Here is a 17,809-nt window from a genome sequence, read left to right on the forward strand (position 1 = left end):
GTGTACACTTAGAATTACAGAAACAAATGGAGGTTAATATGTCGTAGGTTCGATTCATCACTGACAACTAACTTTGAACTTGCCTAGCCATGGATGCAGTCGAAAGCGAAATGTTATGCTACAAACATGTGTTTGACCAATTTGTCTGAACGAAATTGATTTATTCACTTCGCGGTCATTTCCCCATTACAACAAGAGTGATGCCGCCAACGTAACATTTTTCTGTCACACGAAGCAAGCCCTGATGCATCCAAGTAACTCCGCCAAACATTTCATGTCACGAACCCACTGCCTACGGATATCGCTCAAAACAAGTAGCCAGCAAACCTGTGGTAATTCAGCAGAGTGTCTTCGAGCACGTCCGAAGCCTTTTTTCTCAGTAAGTCCACGATGCCGAGCATGTAGGCGAGGACAACGCCACTAGCCGGCGGAGGGACTGAGTACATTGTCCGACCATCCTGGAACTTCCTCACAACAGGATCAACCCAACGGACTGTATATTGTTCAAGGTCTTCTTTTGTTAAAATTCCTTCTGCAAAAAAAAAATGAGGACCTCATTCGAAATGCGTATTTTTACTGAAAGTTTTAGCCATCTAACAAGATACATCGTAACCGATGACAGGCACCTAGTTGCATTGCTTTAAAATGAGGAACATTTCAATTTCGTTAACGCTTCAGAGTACCCCTTTGAAAAGTTCCCGGCGTTCCCGGAGATGGTTGGAAGACGACGCATACCGTTAGCCAAGGAAGTCCCGATCGGATAAATTTGGGAGGAAACGTATGATGCCATAGCTTGATCTGCTCTGGTTAAAAGCTTCTTTGCGGATCCTTGTTCGCGTGTATGTATTTTGCTATTCGTTTTGACACTAATCCCTTAACGTGTGCATCCCTCATCTCACGCATAGTCGTCTGTAAAGTCACAAACTACAACACTGTGTTAAAGACCAACAGGAATAAAAACATTACGGGGGGCTCAGCCTTAGGGTTACTGCACAATGACTTACAACGGTCACCCAATGTACCAGTCTAGACAAAAGTAAACGAAGAAGCTATTTCCATCACACATTTTCAAGCATTCCATAATTGAAACTGATAGTCCTCCTATGTGCGAAGTGGTCGTAGATGCCAGTACTCTTTCACTTAAACATATATTGTTTTCTTACCTCCAGTGCAGAGGGCGTGATTTTAATATTAAAGGTCCCCGTTTACTTATTTCCGCACCTGTAAAAAGCTCCGCTTTAGTCTATACATAAGAACGTGCATATGCGACCTATCAGTAGCGTGCCTACGTCGGCATCCAAGAGCACTGAAGTTTGATGCTTAAACCACCTTCGCACCTAGAATGAGCAACCACAGTTGCCAGCTCCTCCCAGTACTCTAATATTATGTGGTCTCGTTAGGTCGCACAAACCAGCGAAGAATCAGCGCTTGGTCATCAAAGCTAGAGTTGCTACCTCCCAGAGCAATTCCAGCGCTTTTTGGCTTACACCGACGAAAATGGCGATGCATTTCCATGTAACGATACCTTCATCTCTATCGCGCTGTGATAAAAGTCGCCGTTAATCATTATAATTCTGTCATAAACTACAGTACTACATAAAAAACCACCCACATAAATATAAAGCAGTGCTTAACAAAGACTCAACGTTGTGTATGAGTGCCCTGGGCCACTCAGAAACGCATTTAAAGATATGACGCAACATCCATAATGCCTCCCGTTCATGACGTCCTTCGGGATCATCTTTGCGTCAGTGCACTTTGCTAGTCGTTTGATCAGTAATCCCTTAATTTTCGCCTCCACTTGACACATAGTCATTGCTGTACAGTCATAAACTACAACACTGTGTTATATACCACCCCACATAACTATAACGCCGTGCTTAACCAAGGCGTAGAACGTGCCTCTGTGGCCCGGGGGTTTAGCGTGTCTGAATTGGTATCCAAAAGCCCTGAAGTGTTCACTTCACCTTAATAGAACATCTCAAATAATTAAGCCAAAACTTGGATGCTCCTGCCAAAGCGCCCATCACATGTGCACTTTTAGGAGCAACCCCGGCAACACGCACACAACACTCATGCGACGAATCGGCTTCAAACCATGTGAGCTGAGATCTACCCCATACGAGAAATGCGCCCGTGACTTTCAGCTTTATTTAGGGCGTTTAAATCCAAAAGCAGGTCTGGCTTCAATGCTCGCCGTAGTTGAATGCTCCGGTGAATACCGATCACCTGGGATTTTTAATGTACAATGATATGATTTGATTCGGCGCCTGGGCTTACCTTCCCAAAGCGATTCAGGCTATGATATACGCCGTAGTGGAGGGCGTCAGCAATTTCGACCAACTTCGCATTTTTATAACATACATCAACATCGCACTGCACACGGGTGCCTTGCTTGACGCCTTCATCGAAAAGCGGCCACCGCGGCTGGGAATCGATCTCGTATCCTTGGGAAGAGTAGTTGAGCTCCCTAGCCACTGCACCTCAACGGCTAGGTGTAAACTGATATCGTACAACACGCGGACACCTTGTGTCTCATGTCCATTGAAATGTTCCCGCCGCCGCCTGGATAAAGTCCGTTCCAACCTGCGAACCATCGCGCCGGGGTTGCTTTCCTCCTGCAGTGCTGGTTGTCGTTTGATGCAGATTTTGATGGAGCTAATCGCGAGTTAAGCAATCTTGTCTACTTTGCACACTTCTCTCCTAATGACCAGCACAGATATATATTGTTTTCTGTTATACGTTGGTTTCTGTAAGCTCGCCCTTCTTGGTAACCAAGTGAAAATGTACGTGCTAACAAAAATCGTGGGGGCGTTGCTCTGTTTTTATTGGTTCGTAGTGCCCGAATATCGCGCGCCACCCGGCGAAGAAAATAAAGACGCCGTCTGATAGCGGCTCGAGAAGCCTCTGCAGGCAGTCTTGTTCTGGTGCCAGTCTTGTTCCTTCGCTCCTGAGGCACTAGGCCTTCACCTGGTGACCTTGAACGAGAAATGAGTGATCCCTCAGCCTCCACGGAACAGGACTCGCGTTCGCAGGACGTCTCCTCACTGCAGGTTCGTCTCCCACCTTCCTGGCCCCAGAACCTGAACGTTTGGTTCCACCAGATCGAGGCGCAATTTTGCCTTGCCCGCATCAGCTCGGAGACGACACGATACTACTATGCGCCTAGAGCGTTGCTCTCGACGTTGCCAGCGAGTTCTGCGACGTCCTCTCTGCCCCCAAGAGTGATACATCATATCAGCACGTGAAAACGACAGTGCTGGCGAGACATGCCGCCGGAGCACTCCCGTCTTCAGCAGCTCCTTACCGAGGAAGACCTTGGCGATTGCCGCCCTTCCCAGCATTTTCACTGGATGCGCAAGCTTCTCGGTGAGAGCGATACCTCCAACTCCATCTCTCCAGCGGCGACTGGGCCGCATTCTCTTCCGCCCAGCAGAATGACCGTCAGCTCGCCGCTTTTCGAGTGAACCCCCGTTCCCCCGGACTACGGCTTGTGCCCCATTCCTGCTCTCCTGAGCCCTTATGGTATAATGTGCCAACAGACCCCCCCCCCCCCTTTAATTACGGATTCACTCGTGGCCCCATTTTCTATTCTCTACATGACACATGCGACCCAGGCATTCGGGCTACTTAGCGACTTCACACACCCCGCTATGTTTGGTCAGGAATCAACGCTGATTTACGCACTTGAACGTGTCTGTGTCTGCCCTGTCATACGACCAAGGTCTGCCGTCATACCAAATACAGCTTCCCAGGCCATCCTACCACCTGGCTATCGTTTCGACCATGTAAATCTCGACATCTTGAGCCCTCTACCATTATATACTGGCCATAGCCGACCCCGCCACTCGCTGCCTGGAAGCAATCCGCATTAATGTCATCCTAGCGGAGGTTGTTTACCGCGCCTTTCTCTCTACATGGTTATCTCAATATGGTTGTCCTGGCACCCTGACAGCCAACCGTGGCCGCCAGTTGGAGTCCTTGTTGTCTTCCCTTAATAATATTCTTGCCGCCAAGCATTGCCATACCACTGCGTATCACCTGTGTGCCAAAGCTAGGTGGAACTACTTCACAGCCAATTGAAGGCGACCCTAGCTGCTCGCCTCAATTGAGCCACCTGAGTCGACTCTTTACCCCTTGTGATCCTTGGTCTACCGGCAATCATCCGGGAATACTTACATTGCTAAACTGCGGAGCTGGTGTATGGTAGTGTTCTGCGTCTTCCAGGAGACTTCTTTGCATCACAGCAGCTCCCAAGCAAGCCCCATGAATTCCTTCAACGCCTGTTGGACTGCTTTAAACATCCCCGGCCTACTCCACCGCGTCCGTCCCGCCACCATAACATTTTGTGCACCGTAACCTGGCCGCTTTGACCTGCGTTTTTGTGCGCCGCGAGGCTTTCCGGGCTCCATTAACACCGGTCAACAACGTACCTTCCCACATACTCACCGCAATTCGAAAACCGCTGCCCTCCTACAGAACGACCGGGCAAAGACTGTCAGTACAGACCTCCTTATGTCTGCTTACATGGAGACCGCACTGCACAGTCTCGCACCGCCGCCTGACTCCTGCTCCAGTGCCTTCGCAGGCCCTCCGTACGTTTCGACTTCCAGTATAGGCGGGGCCCTGTAGCTCCCTCTTGTGGCGCCGGGAACCCGAATATTGCAATTGAATAGACTACCAGACCACATATAAAGCCCTGCTTTAGCCAAGCCGTGTGAACGTGCCGGCGTGGCCTACGTGTAACAAGGAACAAGGGTCCTGGCAGGCTGATTTGATATCACCCTCCCAAACGTAAAGAGGCCCGAGTCAGCAGCTACTGCTAAACATAATATAAGGCAATCTCACGCCCAGTTAGAGCTCGGCCATGATAGCTGCTAGCTTCTGCCTGCCAGCACCATGCTCGTGATTTTTCGCTCGCAACATGGCCGCCAATCCCGGATTTCGGCGCCGATGCCAGATTAACGTTATCGCGGTAATAACCTAGCAGCGCAGCTAAGAAATCAGTGACTAGTCAGAAATCCTGCATTACTGTTTCAATGCAATTCCCCCGGTACCCATCTTAAGGAGATCCGTCAAAGGCGTTGTGTTCCGACAACGTAGAGAATTCTACGTTTGAGCCGATAGGAAATTATATTCTTAATTGAGTGCTTAGTAGCGTGCTGTTGCAGACGCACTGCAATATGTTTATCTGGTCTACATTACTTAACATAGACACATACAGAAATTAGTATTACACGTAAAAAAAATGAACATTTTTAAACATAGGCATTTTCTAGTAGTGTTTATTTATCCCAACTCTAACTTGAAGCAGATTCATCCATGCACGCGTTGAAAAAGACTCTCGGTGACGAAAACAAATTACTCACTGTTTACAAAACTTTCGAACATATAACGAGAAAACATGAGCAGGCTGCTGTCTTACTTGTGTTATTGACGGCTTTCACTATCTTGTCTGCCAGCTCGCCTTTGTAAAAGTAATCAACGCCGTTTTCCTTCAGACTTTTCAAGGTATCTGCGAGGTCCGTGTTAACCAACAGTTCCCCTTGAAGGAGGGGTACATCGCTGTCGGCCTTGAAATAAATCTTCCTGCACAGCAAGCAATTGGAAATTAAGACAACATGAAATAGTGTCAGCACAACAGGCAGATCAAATGCTTTGGTATAGGCACCCTGCAACACAGTTTGCTGGGACATGTGGCGCCACCTAGTGACTGACGGAGGCTAACAATGAGGCGGCGCAGAAGTAGGCGCCGTGTATGTTGCGACCACTGTGTTTTTTTTTACGTTCACGTTTTATCCTATTTTTTATTTACTCATTTAGTGGCTTCAGCGGTCTCGAGCGATGCTGCGACTACTACGAGTGCGAACAAAATTAAAAATAAGCCCAGGGGCGGCGCGTAAGAGTGCCACAATCGCGAAGGTAACCCAAGAGCACTGCTTAGCGGGGAGAACCTGGGAAAAGTGATGAGAGAAGACAATAGTGTGTGTGAGAGAGTAATATACCTCAAATTCGTTTTGTTACGGAATCAATGGCGTACAGTCGCCAAGGGGCTAAAATACGACGACTGCTCGTTCAGCGCAGGAAACTGTACAAAACTTGTCTCGGAGCGTCGCAAGATTGTTGGGACACTCTCCTCAGTACGTGCTATGCGCTGTGAAATTTGGTGTGTACAGGTATATGCTGTGCAGGATCGAGTGGCATTGACCTTTTAGAGGACATAACGTACAGGAAAGCAGCAAAGTCGCAGAGCCCCAGCTTCTAATGCCAGTCGCATTTCACCGCGGAGGCGAAATAAAAATATAATCATGGGCTCTATGGACCGGAATTCTAATGCGGTGTCTATTCGGAGCCTTAAAGCCAAAATACGTGAAAAACGTCCAATTACAGATTTGGATAAGCATGTTTTTCTGTAAATTAGTTCATAAGGTGCTGACAAAGTCGAACTGGCGGTGTGCGGAGGCCCGTAATATGTACTCGTTATCACGGGCCTCCGCAAGCCACATGAAACTCCACGCGGGCATGGAACTTCGTTCTATCGTTCCATTTCAGAAATTTCTTTCAGCGACTGCTCAAGCTGCTCAAGTTTCTTCTCCCATTGATAGTTCGTTCCATCATTAGTGGCAACAGTTAAAACTCCTACCTCTAACGACCTCACTTATGGACGCTGTGTTGTTGAGTCCCAACATAGCCCGCCGGCATTCCCCGTTCACACTTGAGGTACGGAGGTACAAAATGCATGCCGGTTTTCGTTGATGATGCACGCTACAACAACAAAGTGCTGCAATCGCCACGGCATCCGCAGCGGCAACCGCACCTGCCTTCCTGTAACCTCCTCGGCACTCTCGAAAGGTGCACCACGAAGAAAAGGTGCACCGCGAGGAAATTATTATGCTGATGTAACCAAACAGCAAGAACAAAAAAAAAGAAGAAATAGACAATCAATCTATTCTCATGCTCTTCCTTCACATTCAATGTTTAGGTATGAGGTGTGAGCGTAATAGGTAAACGAAACGCTCTGTTTACACCAGCCAACAGTCTTCATTTATTTATTCATTTCTTAATTCTTCATCACATATCCGATTGATCTGAGGCAATATATATCGTTAAAAATACATCCGCTTAATCACGCGAAATTCAACGCCGTGCGCGCACTTCGCACGTTGACATCGTTCCCATTCTAAACATGACCATTCTCTAACAGGCGGTGTCATTTCGCCAGCATTGGTGTTTGGAAGTAGCTCTAAAGACATTCGATTGCCTTAAAACCGCAGAAAGTGAGAGTCGACATGCTTCCCACCCTACAACGCGAATGCAACCCGACCACGTCGGGCGCCTGAGATTACCCGGCACCGCCGTTGGCGGCGCTGAACGTTGCGCTCCACTAACACCACCTGGCCACTGCAGGTTGCCAATAAAGTAAGGCTGGCCCCATTGGTGCGAATTCGCCGCAGAATTCTCCAACCTAAGATCGCAACACGTTCTGCGTTGTCTTCACTTCAGTTCAGTCATGTCCGACTCTTCGTGACCCTATAGGCCATGTCACGCCACGCTTTCCGGTCTCTCACTATCTTCCTAACATTACATAACTTCATCTGCAGCGCCTCGAGGATGCCATCTAACTATCGCGTTCGCTGCCTACCGTTTCGCCGGTGACCCTCAACCTTTCCCAACATCAAATCATTCTCCAGCGACTCTTTTCTTCTCATCAGATGGCCAAAGTAGCTGAGCTTTAACTTTAGAATTTGACCCTCGAATGAGCAGTCAGGGTTTATGGTCGACAATATCGACTGATTTGATCGTCTTGCCGTCCAAGGAACTCTCAAGAGTCTCCGCCAGCACCACAATTCAAACGCGTCCATTCTTCGGCGTTGCCGTACGGGTGCTCAAAATTTGTAACCATCATCGAGCTCGCGTAAACTAGCGCATCCCAGCAGCCTCTTTAGCTGCTGTGAGGCATAGAAGGCTCAAGCCTCTAGACCCGTGCAGCAACTACGCTCGTGTGAGAAACGCAGCTCTTTGTAGGTGGTCCTAAGACCACCTGTTATTGCTGAATTTCCAAGAGGTGCCAACTTAGGCAGCTCGTTTGAGAGAAAAACCCACAAAGGCCCGGTGCCTTGGATGCAGCGCCAGACACGTGCTATTGTTAGTTTACGCAGTGCCCTCATATGGCTTGGTTAACCTAAGACTTTCTATACCTATGTCAGATGCTGCTTCACAGTGTGGTAGGTATCAAGCGTATGCTGATGAATATGTGTAACCCGACACCAAAGGGAAAACCAAGTGCTAGTACTACAAATTTGTACTTAGACGAAGCGTGCTAAATTACTACTAAATATTCTCTTCAATTTTCTCGATTTGTGTACAGAGTTAAAAAATCTCCAGACAATTATTCAGTGCTTATCAAGGCAAGCCTGCTCAATCGCAGAAGACGTATTCCTGTTTTGAAGCCCTCCGATAGTGTTGTTGCGAATGGAGCCGGAGCACATACTTCGTAGCATCGAGCCTTTTTTCAACCCTTCGCACGACAACAGTATTTACAATCTATGGCAGCAACAACGCGGCCGCCCTACTCTAAACGGGAAATTGCCTGAAATTCGTTGCCAGGCTACCCGTCGCCAAATCCGGAAAGCTCTACAGATGGTTCGAATATGATTCAATTATAGTGTATCAAATATATGGATCAATTTTACTTCAGCGCAGCTCCTTGACGACCTTATGCCAGTAAAAAAGGACCCTTCTACCTGAAACGGTTTCATTAAACCCCACTTTGCCTAAAAAAACACTGTATAAATGCGACCTTCTCCTCACGGATTCCAATTGTTATTATCCTACTTCTTCTGCACGCTGCAGGACCAAAACTAAACAGATTATTTCATGTGCGAAAACTTTAAACACAATCGAAATGAAGTCAGGCAATGACTGCGCAAGGAAGTGAACCCAGACGGCGTACGACCATCTCAAATGACCTTAACATTTGCATTGCATGCCGGCTTTGTCATACGTGAATAGTCGTTTGACAGTTTATTTTCTTGGTTATGTTTTTCCTTGATTCCAAAAGGTTTTTGAGTCACCCCCTCTCCCGGATGCTCTCTTTACGCTTAATTGCTATTTAGAGCTAGTTAAGAAATATCGATGGTTTGCTCAAATCTTCACTCCAACAGCCTTCTCGAAGGCAATAATAAAACCTGGGGCACAGTGTTCTATTTCGACAGCATAGCCGACTATGCCACGAAGTGTTATCCTACATCACTTTGCATACTTCACAAAATGATGGCACACCCTCTGGTTCAATGGAGCGATGGCATGAGCCTAGCTTCTCTGCAGTTTTCACTTTATAGAATGCTGAAATACAGAACTAAAGTCTCTCTTCATATACAGCTACGTGGCAAACAAAAAAGCCGCCACACTTTATTCTACAAGCCAGTCTGAAATGTTTCGAAGAGCTATTTAAATCATTTTGCCGATCGCGCACGCAGCCTAAAGTCTACTGATTTAGCTCCCTTGTTCTCGGTCCCTGCGTTGCGAGAAAGGCAAGCACTGAATGGCTGCAAAACTACCGAAAGAATGAATGGGTACTGCTCTAGGAGGGCTACGCCGTTAATTGCCGGTCTTTTGGCAGTGAGCAAATATTAACTGAAAATAATGAAAGGTTCTCACTTCATCTCGGCGTTGTCCTTGATGTACTTTTGCTGATCTTGAAGAGCACGAGCAAGGAAAAATCCGACGGCGAAACCATTCTGTGCGACATCGATTGCATAATCAAAGTGTTCTTTGAAATCTTTCTTCAGGCCATGTTCTTTCACGAGGGCCTCGTACCCACGAAGTTCTCCCGGTACCGCCACAGCGAGCCCACCTGTAAATCAGCAAATACAGATCAGAGAGAGAGTGTGCAAATCGCGGAGAGGAGAAATATTTGTGGAATACATCTGTGGCTGGTCGTGACGTGATCTGCCATTTGCCCAGACTTCGCAATGGTAAAATAAAACGTATAAATAAACCATTTACGTTTAACGGCGCAACGATCACGACAGAGCATTTAGTAGGCTTTCATTCTAAAACAACTTTACAAGGTATTTTTGGTCCTGAAAGTATAGCGATCGCTTTTAATGGCCTAGGTAGTTCGAATTTTACGAATTATACTCACAATCCCTAAATCTGTCACCCATTAATCTTTCTTTTTTAACGAACTGTTCTTCCTAACCCACGACACTGCATTTGATATTTCAATCCATAGAAAGGACGTCACAAGGACCTTATTAGTGTTATAAGTCCCGTCCCCCCAAAAAAATCGGAGTTGGGTTGCCGCTTGCATTGTCAGTGCAAAATCACGGGCATAGATCCGGCAGTGGGTACATGACAGGCAACAGGGCCATGCACAGACTGGTCATCGGGTGGTTGAATTTGATTAGTTTAAATCGTTTAACGTCCTAAACCGACTTAAGCAGTAAGAACACCGTAGTGAACAGTTCCAGAAATTTTGACAACATGGGGTTCTTTAACGCATATTGACATCGCCCAGTAAAAGGACACCCTGCTTTTATCCTCCGTCGAAATGTGACCGCCGCGGCTGGAATTCTATCCCGCATCCTTGGGTTCAGCATTCGAGTGAGGTAACCACTGTACCACCAGGGCGAGCTACCGGACAGTCGAGTAACGTGACGTCACGAGGTCACATGACTTGGCCGAATCGGCAGGGTTGTGCTTTTTCTAGCTTCGCCTCTGAGATGGAAGAATGAGGTCGAAATCGATTCTCGCCCTCCATCTCTAGTTAGATATGCTACCCCTAGGGCACGCATGCGTGGACAGATACACGTGCGGACACGTAAACCGACCCCCTTTTCTGTTCAAATTAAAATCATGTCTTCTGTACTGGAGATTAGGAAACAAAATCTGCCCAAATAAAAGGGTACTGGTGTCTGCTACCGATTCGCACTTGCCACGGCCACTAGTTTCAATTTTGCAACACGTGAAATTTTTTTCTAGAAAATTGAGTGCTCTGTTCACTTTTGTCCGCATCGGTACGTTCGTAAGACTTGCTTCAAGCGGAGATTTACACCTATGCCGGTTAGCCTTTGAAATTTGGTGTGATGTCATGTGTTGTATGGCGCATAAGCAACTAAGGCGCTAACCGCGAGGTAGAAATCATGCATTGGTTTTGTAAGATATATGTAAAGTATGTTTACAAAAATTATAGGTTCGTGAGAATCTTGCATCTTTTAAGAATGTAAACACAGGAGATATTTCCACGAGTGAATTTTCCCCTAAATGCAAACGAGAGTGAAACAGTATGGACTCAGAAGAAAACAGAGGAAAGTATTGTTTTCTTTGTTTGTCTAGTTTTACGCATGAACACGATATGTGAAATCCAGTAAGTGCTTCAGCACACAGAGCACATTTTGCTGTGTTTTCTTTTGTAAAGATATAACTGTGTGTGTGCGTGTGCATGTGCGTGTGCGTGTGCGTGTGTGCATGTGCGTGTGCGTGTGCGTGTGTGCGTGTGCGTGTGCGTGTGCGTGTGCGTGTGCGTGTGTGTGTGTGTGTGTGTGTGTGTGTGTGTGTGTGTGTGTGTGTGTGTGTGTGTGTGTGTGTGTGTGTGTGTGTGTGTGTGTGTGTGTCCAATGCGAAGGCGGCATAAAATGACCTGAATGCGAGCAGGACTTCCATTCTGTCTTGACAGCTTGTACCAAACGTAATTTATTATTTACTTCAGTGTTCGAATAAGACTTCCAGTTTTCTCTTAGTTTACAGCATACTAATGTGAATGCGTCTATTTAATTTCTTAATCTCTAGAATCTGGTCTTGTGCAGCACATGCATCTGGTTTTTCATTTCCATCTATTCCAGCATTGCTCGGAACCCAGCAATTTTTACGTTCTGTCCATGTGCTGTGGCTCTTATCTTGTGTATAATGACTCCGAAAAATGGTTTGACTGCATTTCTTGGATGAAGTGAGGTGAGCATACTTAAAGAAATAGTGTAATTCATACTGTCATTGATGTTCTGATTTATATTTTACATATCCATACAGACTGCATACGATCCAGCAGTAAAAATGAATGTAAACTGAGGTAGTCGAACTGTTGTTTGCCAATCGTTTTGCACCACTGCACTTTCTACATAGCGTACTGACTTTGAACCATCAGTAAACAAAAATGATGTGTATTCCCCTATTTTTCGTTTATTGTAAATATTCTTGTAATATATGTTGATGGGGTGTCTCTTGTTTTCTGAAAATGAGCTAATGTGAACTCACAAAATGAGGGTAGGCAGTACCAAGGTGGGAGTGGTTCGGATTTCCGAGCAATACCAGGTAAGGTATCTGCTATGTCTAACTCTTGGCATTTCAATTCGAAGAGAATGACTGGTCTTATAGCAGGTTGATGAACAGCCTTCGAGATGGACATTTTGTAAATATTTGGTTGGTTGGTTGGTTGGTTCATAGGAAGGGAAAGGCGCAGTATCTGTCACACTTGCTCTGTGGACACCTGAACCGCGCCGTAAGGGAAGGGATGACGGTGGGAGTGAAAGTGGATAGAGAGAAAGGGGAGCCGTAGTGGAGGGCTACGGAGTAATTTCGACCACCTGGGGATCTTTAACGTGCGCTGACATCGCACAGCACACGGACGCCACTTCGTTTCGCCTCCATCGAAACGCAGCCGCCGCGGTCGGGTTCGAACCCGGGAACTCCGGCACAGTAGTCGGGCGTCTTACCACTGCACCACCCCGGCGGGGCGTAAATATTTGACAAAAGATGGTTTTGGGAGGGAGCATATCTTCAGGAAGTATGAGTATGTGAGCATAGTTCTGTCCGCACGAACAGAAGAAGAATTGGTTCACAGGAAGGGAAAGGCGCAGTAACTGTCACACTTGCTCTGTGGACACCCGAACCGCGCCGAAGGGAAGGGAGGAAGGTGGGAATGAAAGTGGAAAGAGAGAAAGAGGAGCCGTAGTGGAGGGCTACGGAGTAATTTCGACCACCTGGGGATCTTTAACGTGCGCTGACATCGCACAGCACACGGACGCCACTTCGTTTCGCCTCCATCGAAACCGCACGAACAGGCTCACTGGTTTCTGCATACAGACTATTTAGGCATGATGTTCTGTATGCACCTGTTGAGAGACGTAAACCTAGGTTGTGTGTTCAGTCCAGTTGTTTTAGGTATGACGGCCTCGCTGACCCCAAATAAAATGCAACCGCAGTCAAACGGTGAACGCATGACAGAGCGGTAAATTTGAAAGAGAGGCTATATCGGAACCCCAGTGTTTACGTAACAGGCCTTTAAGTATATTTAGTGGTCGGGAAGTTTTCTTTTTCAATGCATTTGAAATATCATAAGAAAATATTGATTATAACAGCTGTCTTATCACTATACTGATGAGAATGCCTTTAGACCACAGAGCATGCAACATTTTTATGCTAATTCGGCGCAGTACCATACAATACCTTACTTATGGAATTCAGAAAATTTCGACCCTGTACACCGAGGAATCGGCCCACAAAACGGACCCATCTAAGCCGACAATGACTTGTGAGATACCACCCTCGATAATAATAACAATAACAATAATGATAATAATAATATTAATATTCATCATCATCATCAGCTTGATTATACCCACTGCAGGGCGAAGGCCTCTCCCATATTTCTCCACTTAACCCGGTTCTGTGCTAGCTGCATCCACTTGACCCCTGCGAACTTTTTAATCTCATCCGCCCACCTAACTTTCTGCCTCCGCCTGCTACGCTTTCCTTCCCTTGGAATCCAGTTTGTCACCCTAAGCGACCATCGGTTATCCTCTCTTCGCACTACATGTCCTGCCCATGTCCATTTTTTCTTAATTTCCACTAGAATGTCGGTAACTTGAGTTATTTCTCTGACCCACTCTGCACGCTTTCTATCTCTTAATGTTACCCCTACCATTTTTCGTTCCATAGCCCTCTGGGTTGTCCTCAACTTAAGTAGAACTCTCTTGGTTAGCCTCCACGTTTCAGCCCCATAGGTGAGTACAGGCAACATGCAACTGTTGTATATTTTCCTCTTGAGCGATACCGGTAAGCTGCTAGTCATAATCTGCGAGTGCTTGCCAAATGCGCTCCATCCCAATCTTATTCTTCTTGATATTTCCTTTTCATGGTCCGGATCTGCGGTTACTATCTGTCCTAAGTAGACATATTCGCCTACTATTTCCAGTATTTCGCTACCTAATGTAAACTGCTGTTCCTTCCCGAGGCTGTTGAACATTACCTTAGTCTTCTGCATATTGATTTTCAAGCCTACCTTTCTACTTTTTCTGTCTAGGTCATCAATCATTATTTGCAGTTCATCCCCCGAGTTGCTTAGCAAGGCAATGTCATCAGCAAATCGCAGATTACTGAGGTATTCTACATCTACCCTTATCCCTAACTGCTCCCATTCCAAGTCTCTGAATACTTCCTCTAAACAAGCTGTGAATAGTACTGGGGAGATTGTGTCTCCTTGCCTAACACCTTTCTTTACGGGAATTTTGTTGCTTTCTTTATGTAGAACTATGGTTGCTGTGCAGCCACTATATATATCTTCCAGCACTTTCACGTACGGCTCGTCTACCCCCTGATTTCGCAATGCTTGCATCACCGCCGAGGTTTCAACTGAGTCAAATGCTTTTTCGTAATCAATGAATGCTATGTATAAGGGCTGGTTATATTCAATATTAATAATACTTAGTTATATGGTGTTTTACGGTGCAAAAGTGACCAAGGCTATGCTGCGCCCAACACAAGGTTGAAAACTGATAACGGTTGATAATGGTAAAGATTGATTGTTAAAGTTTGTTTAATGTGCAGGTGTCTTTGAAGAATTTAAGTATCTGAGCAGAATAGCAAGGGCTTGTTAACCTAAAAGAATCGCGGGAGGTAATGGGTTGTGTTCTTTGTAAATTAATGTAAAATAATTTTTTTAGATTTTCCAGCTCTCCACAGGCAATTAAGACTTGATAAACTGAGTTCCCTATCGCACCTTTCGCAGAGCGGTTTGTCTCGTACTTGTCACTAAGAACTTGTGAGTGATGTGAGTGTGTCCGATGAGTAAGCGACGTGTGTGTGTCCGATGAGTAAGCGACGTAAAAGTACGTCCCTAAAACGTTCCTGATTTATACTGGACGCATGCATTGTTGATTTTAAACAGCGCGAACAGGAAGACACAGGACAATATACAAGGAAGCCACAGTACAAGCGCTGACTCACAACTAAGCCTAAGCCTTTACTCCAAGGCCCAGATAAAAACAAACATGAAGAAAACGAAGCAATCACTTGTCCTGTATCTTCCTGTTCGCGCTGTTTAAAATTAAAATGGATGTCTACCAACTCGCCCAACAAAGTATCTTGGTTCTACTGGACTGCCATTCTGATAAAAAGGGCTTTACGGATTGAAAACTATTGTTTACTTGCTATTTACATGCAGCGTGCCTCTATGCCTCAATTTTTATGTAATAACTAAATAATCTCTGTGCGGCACGCTCACTTTAGTTTAATCGAATCAGGCTTGCGCAACACATGCATCAGCTGTTTCATTGCAATCAAGCTAACATGGCTAGGGACCCAGCAGAACCTAATGTTAGGTTTTTGAGATATGACTAACTATGTTATGAATAATGTTTTGCAAAAAAAGGCTCTAAAGCATTTTTGTGATTGTAGTGCTGAAGCATGCTCAAAGGATCAGTGTTGATGACGCGGTTTCTTATTTTCTCTTTGACTATCTGCTCTACAGCTACATACAGCATAACACTCAGCTGTGAAAATTGAGGCGCACTGTGGCAGGCGTACCACTTTTTTTTACTTTTGACTTTAATTACTGCAATGCCTACCTGTGTTTCTGCTTTTAAGTCATCTGTGTAAAATTCGTAGTAGGCATTACAATTTTCCTGGAGCATGAAATATTATTGCATTATATGATCATGTGGCGTTTGTTTTTTGTGTTTGTTAGTGAGAAGCCACGTACACCCGGATCATTTCTTGATGCAGTGATAGGTAGAGTATCCAGCACTGCAAATTTCTTACATTCATCTTCAAAACTCAGTATCAATGGCCTTACAGAATGTGGTTTGTTGAGGAAGAAAGTATTAGATGGGCATATGGTAACGATGGAGTAACAAAGATGTTTCGAAAGAGAACGGATATTGAAGACGTATGGGCTCGTCAGTGCAGTTCGGCGATTTGTGGCTCATTTATTTCTGCATAAAGACTGGCTAGAGGGGACGTTCTGCATGCTCCAGATCATAGGCGCAGACCAAGGTTATGAGCAGGGTCCAGTCGTTTCAATTAGGATAGACCGATAGACTTGCAACCGGCATACTCGATCGGACCCCCACCGTTTTCATGAGAGAACTTTATAATGTTAAGGGGACGTGCAGAATATTTTCTGAGACCGTTTAAACCGGTTAAATATGTCAGCTTTTTGTCAAATGTGACATCTAAATATATATTCGCTTATTTCTCTGGTAGTATTGATTAGTTCAAGTGTAGTGTGTGATCAATGTGTAAGCCATTCTCTTCTGCCCACGCAACGAATTCCTTCATGTCTTTTGTATTTGTCTCTCACAAGCAGCTATGCTGGACGAGGTGCATGCTATGTGCAGATCATCAACATAAACCGAATACATTATGGACTTGCGGATTACTTTTGCTAAAGAATGCATTTTTACTATAAAGAATGCTGTGCTCAAAATGCGCCCCTGTGGTACCCCATTCTCTCGGGTGAATGTCGTAGAAAACGTTGTGCCGAGACGGACTCGTAACGTGCGGTCAGCCAGGAAGTCGCTCAAGCAGTTCAGCAACCTCCCGCAGATACCTAAGTCTGCTAGGTCGCAGAGGACACCGAAACGCCATGCGGTATCGTAGGCCTTCTCCAGGTCGAAGAAGACTCCGATGTAGTCCTGCTCGTGGATGAACGCTTCCCGGATATTATTTTCGAGGTGGACGAGGTGAGCTGTGATCGAGTATGCTTTCTTAAAGCCAGATGATTTCTATCCAGAAGTTGCCGTGTTTCTAAATAATGCTTTCGAACGACATTGCGATACAACTGGTCAGGGCTATAGGCCTGTAACTACTTGCACTCGATGGCTTTCGAGACTTTAGATAGGGTACTATTACGGCTGTTTTCCATTCCTCCGGTATTTTACCAGTTATCTACATTTTCTACAAAAAGGCCATGAATACATCAGTGGCTGCCTGAGAGATTGGCAAGCATTGAATGGTGCACATTGTCAGGGCCTGGTGCTGTTTTTTTTTCCTGATGATAAAACTCTACTTAGTTCCTATATTTTGAAACGTTGGTTGTAGTCTTCATGCAAATCTGTTGTTTGGGGGATGGCTTGTGTTGCTGCTGAGATTATGCAAGCGGTAATCTTTTTGTTATTTCATCTGTGTTGAGGTCCTCTGCACATTCATTCTATAGGGTATCATTCATTCTATACAGCGGCCAGTCTGCAAGATACATTTCCAACGCCGAGGTCTTCTTGGAATGGTATCTGTAGACGACAATAATTTTAAAATTGTGGGCAAATGATCACTTCCCATAGGGTCATCAATAACATCCCAATTAAAATTACTAAATATAGATGGTGATGTAGAGGTCAAATCCAGACAGCTCATTTTCCTGAGCTTGGACAGCAGTAAGTCGGTTTTCCTGTATTCATGAGAAATATGTTATTGGTGAGTATAAAGTCTTCTACGATTTGTCCTGTGCTCTCGGGGGGGGGGGGGGGGTCACTTCCCCAGAAGGGGAGTGTGCATTAAGATCCCCAGCTATCACATATTGCCCCGGCAGCTG

At 45.6% G+C, this 17,809-nt stretch overlaps 1 protein-coding gene across 1 annotated transcript in view; it reads right to left on the reverse strand.

Annotated features, from left to right (window-relative positions):
- LOC146195062 (scoloptoxin SSD14-like) overlaps window positions 1–17,809 on the reverse strand; it is a 100,991-nt gene that overhangs the window by 58,276 nt on the left and 24,906 nt on the right. Inside the window, exons 5-7 of the mRNA XM_084596710.1 lie at window positions 9,661–9,856; window positions 5,426–5,589; window positions 328–532 (exon numbers count right to left, since the gene is read on the reverse strand). Of these exons, the coding sequence (XP_084452836.1) occupies window positions 328–532; window positions 5,426–5,589; window positions 9,661–9,856 (565 nt within the window). The remainder of the gene's footprint in view (window positions 1–327; window positions 533–5,425; window positions 5,590–9,660; window positions 9,857–17,809) is intronic.

The sequence above is a fragment of the Amblyomma maculatum genome, chromosome 3 (genome assembly GCF_055883805.1).
Source record: "Amblyomma maculatum isolate TAMU_Amacu chromosome 3, ASM5588380v1, whole genome shotgun sequence".
Taxonomy (NCBI): Eukaryota; Metazoa; Arthropoda; class Arachnida; order Ixodida; family Ixodidae; genus Amblyomma; species Amblyomma maculatum.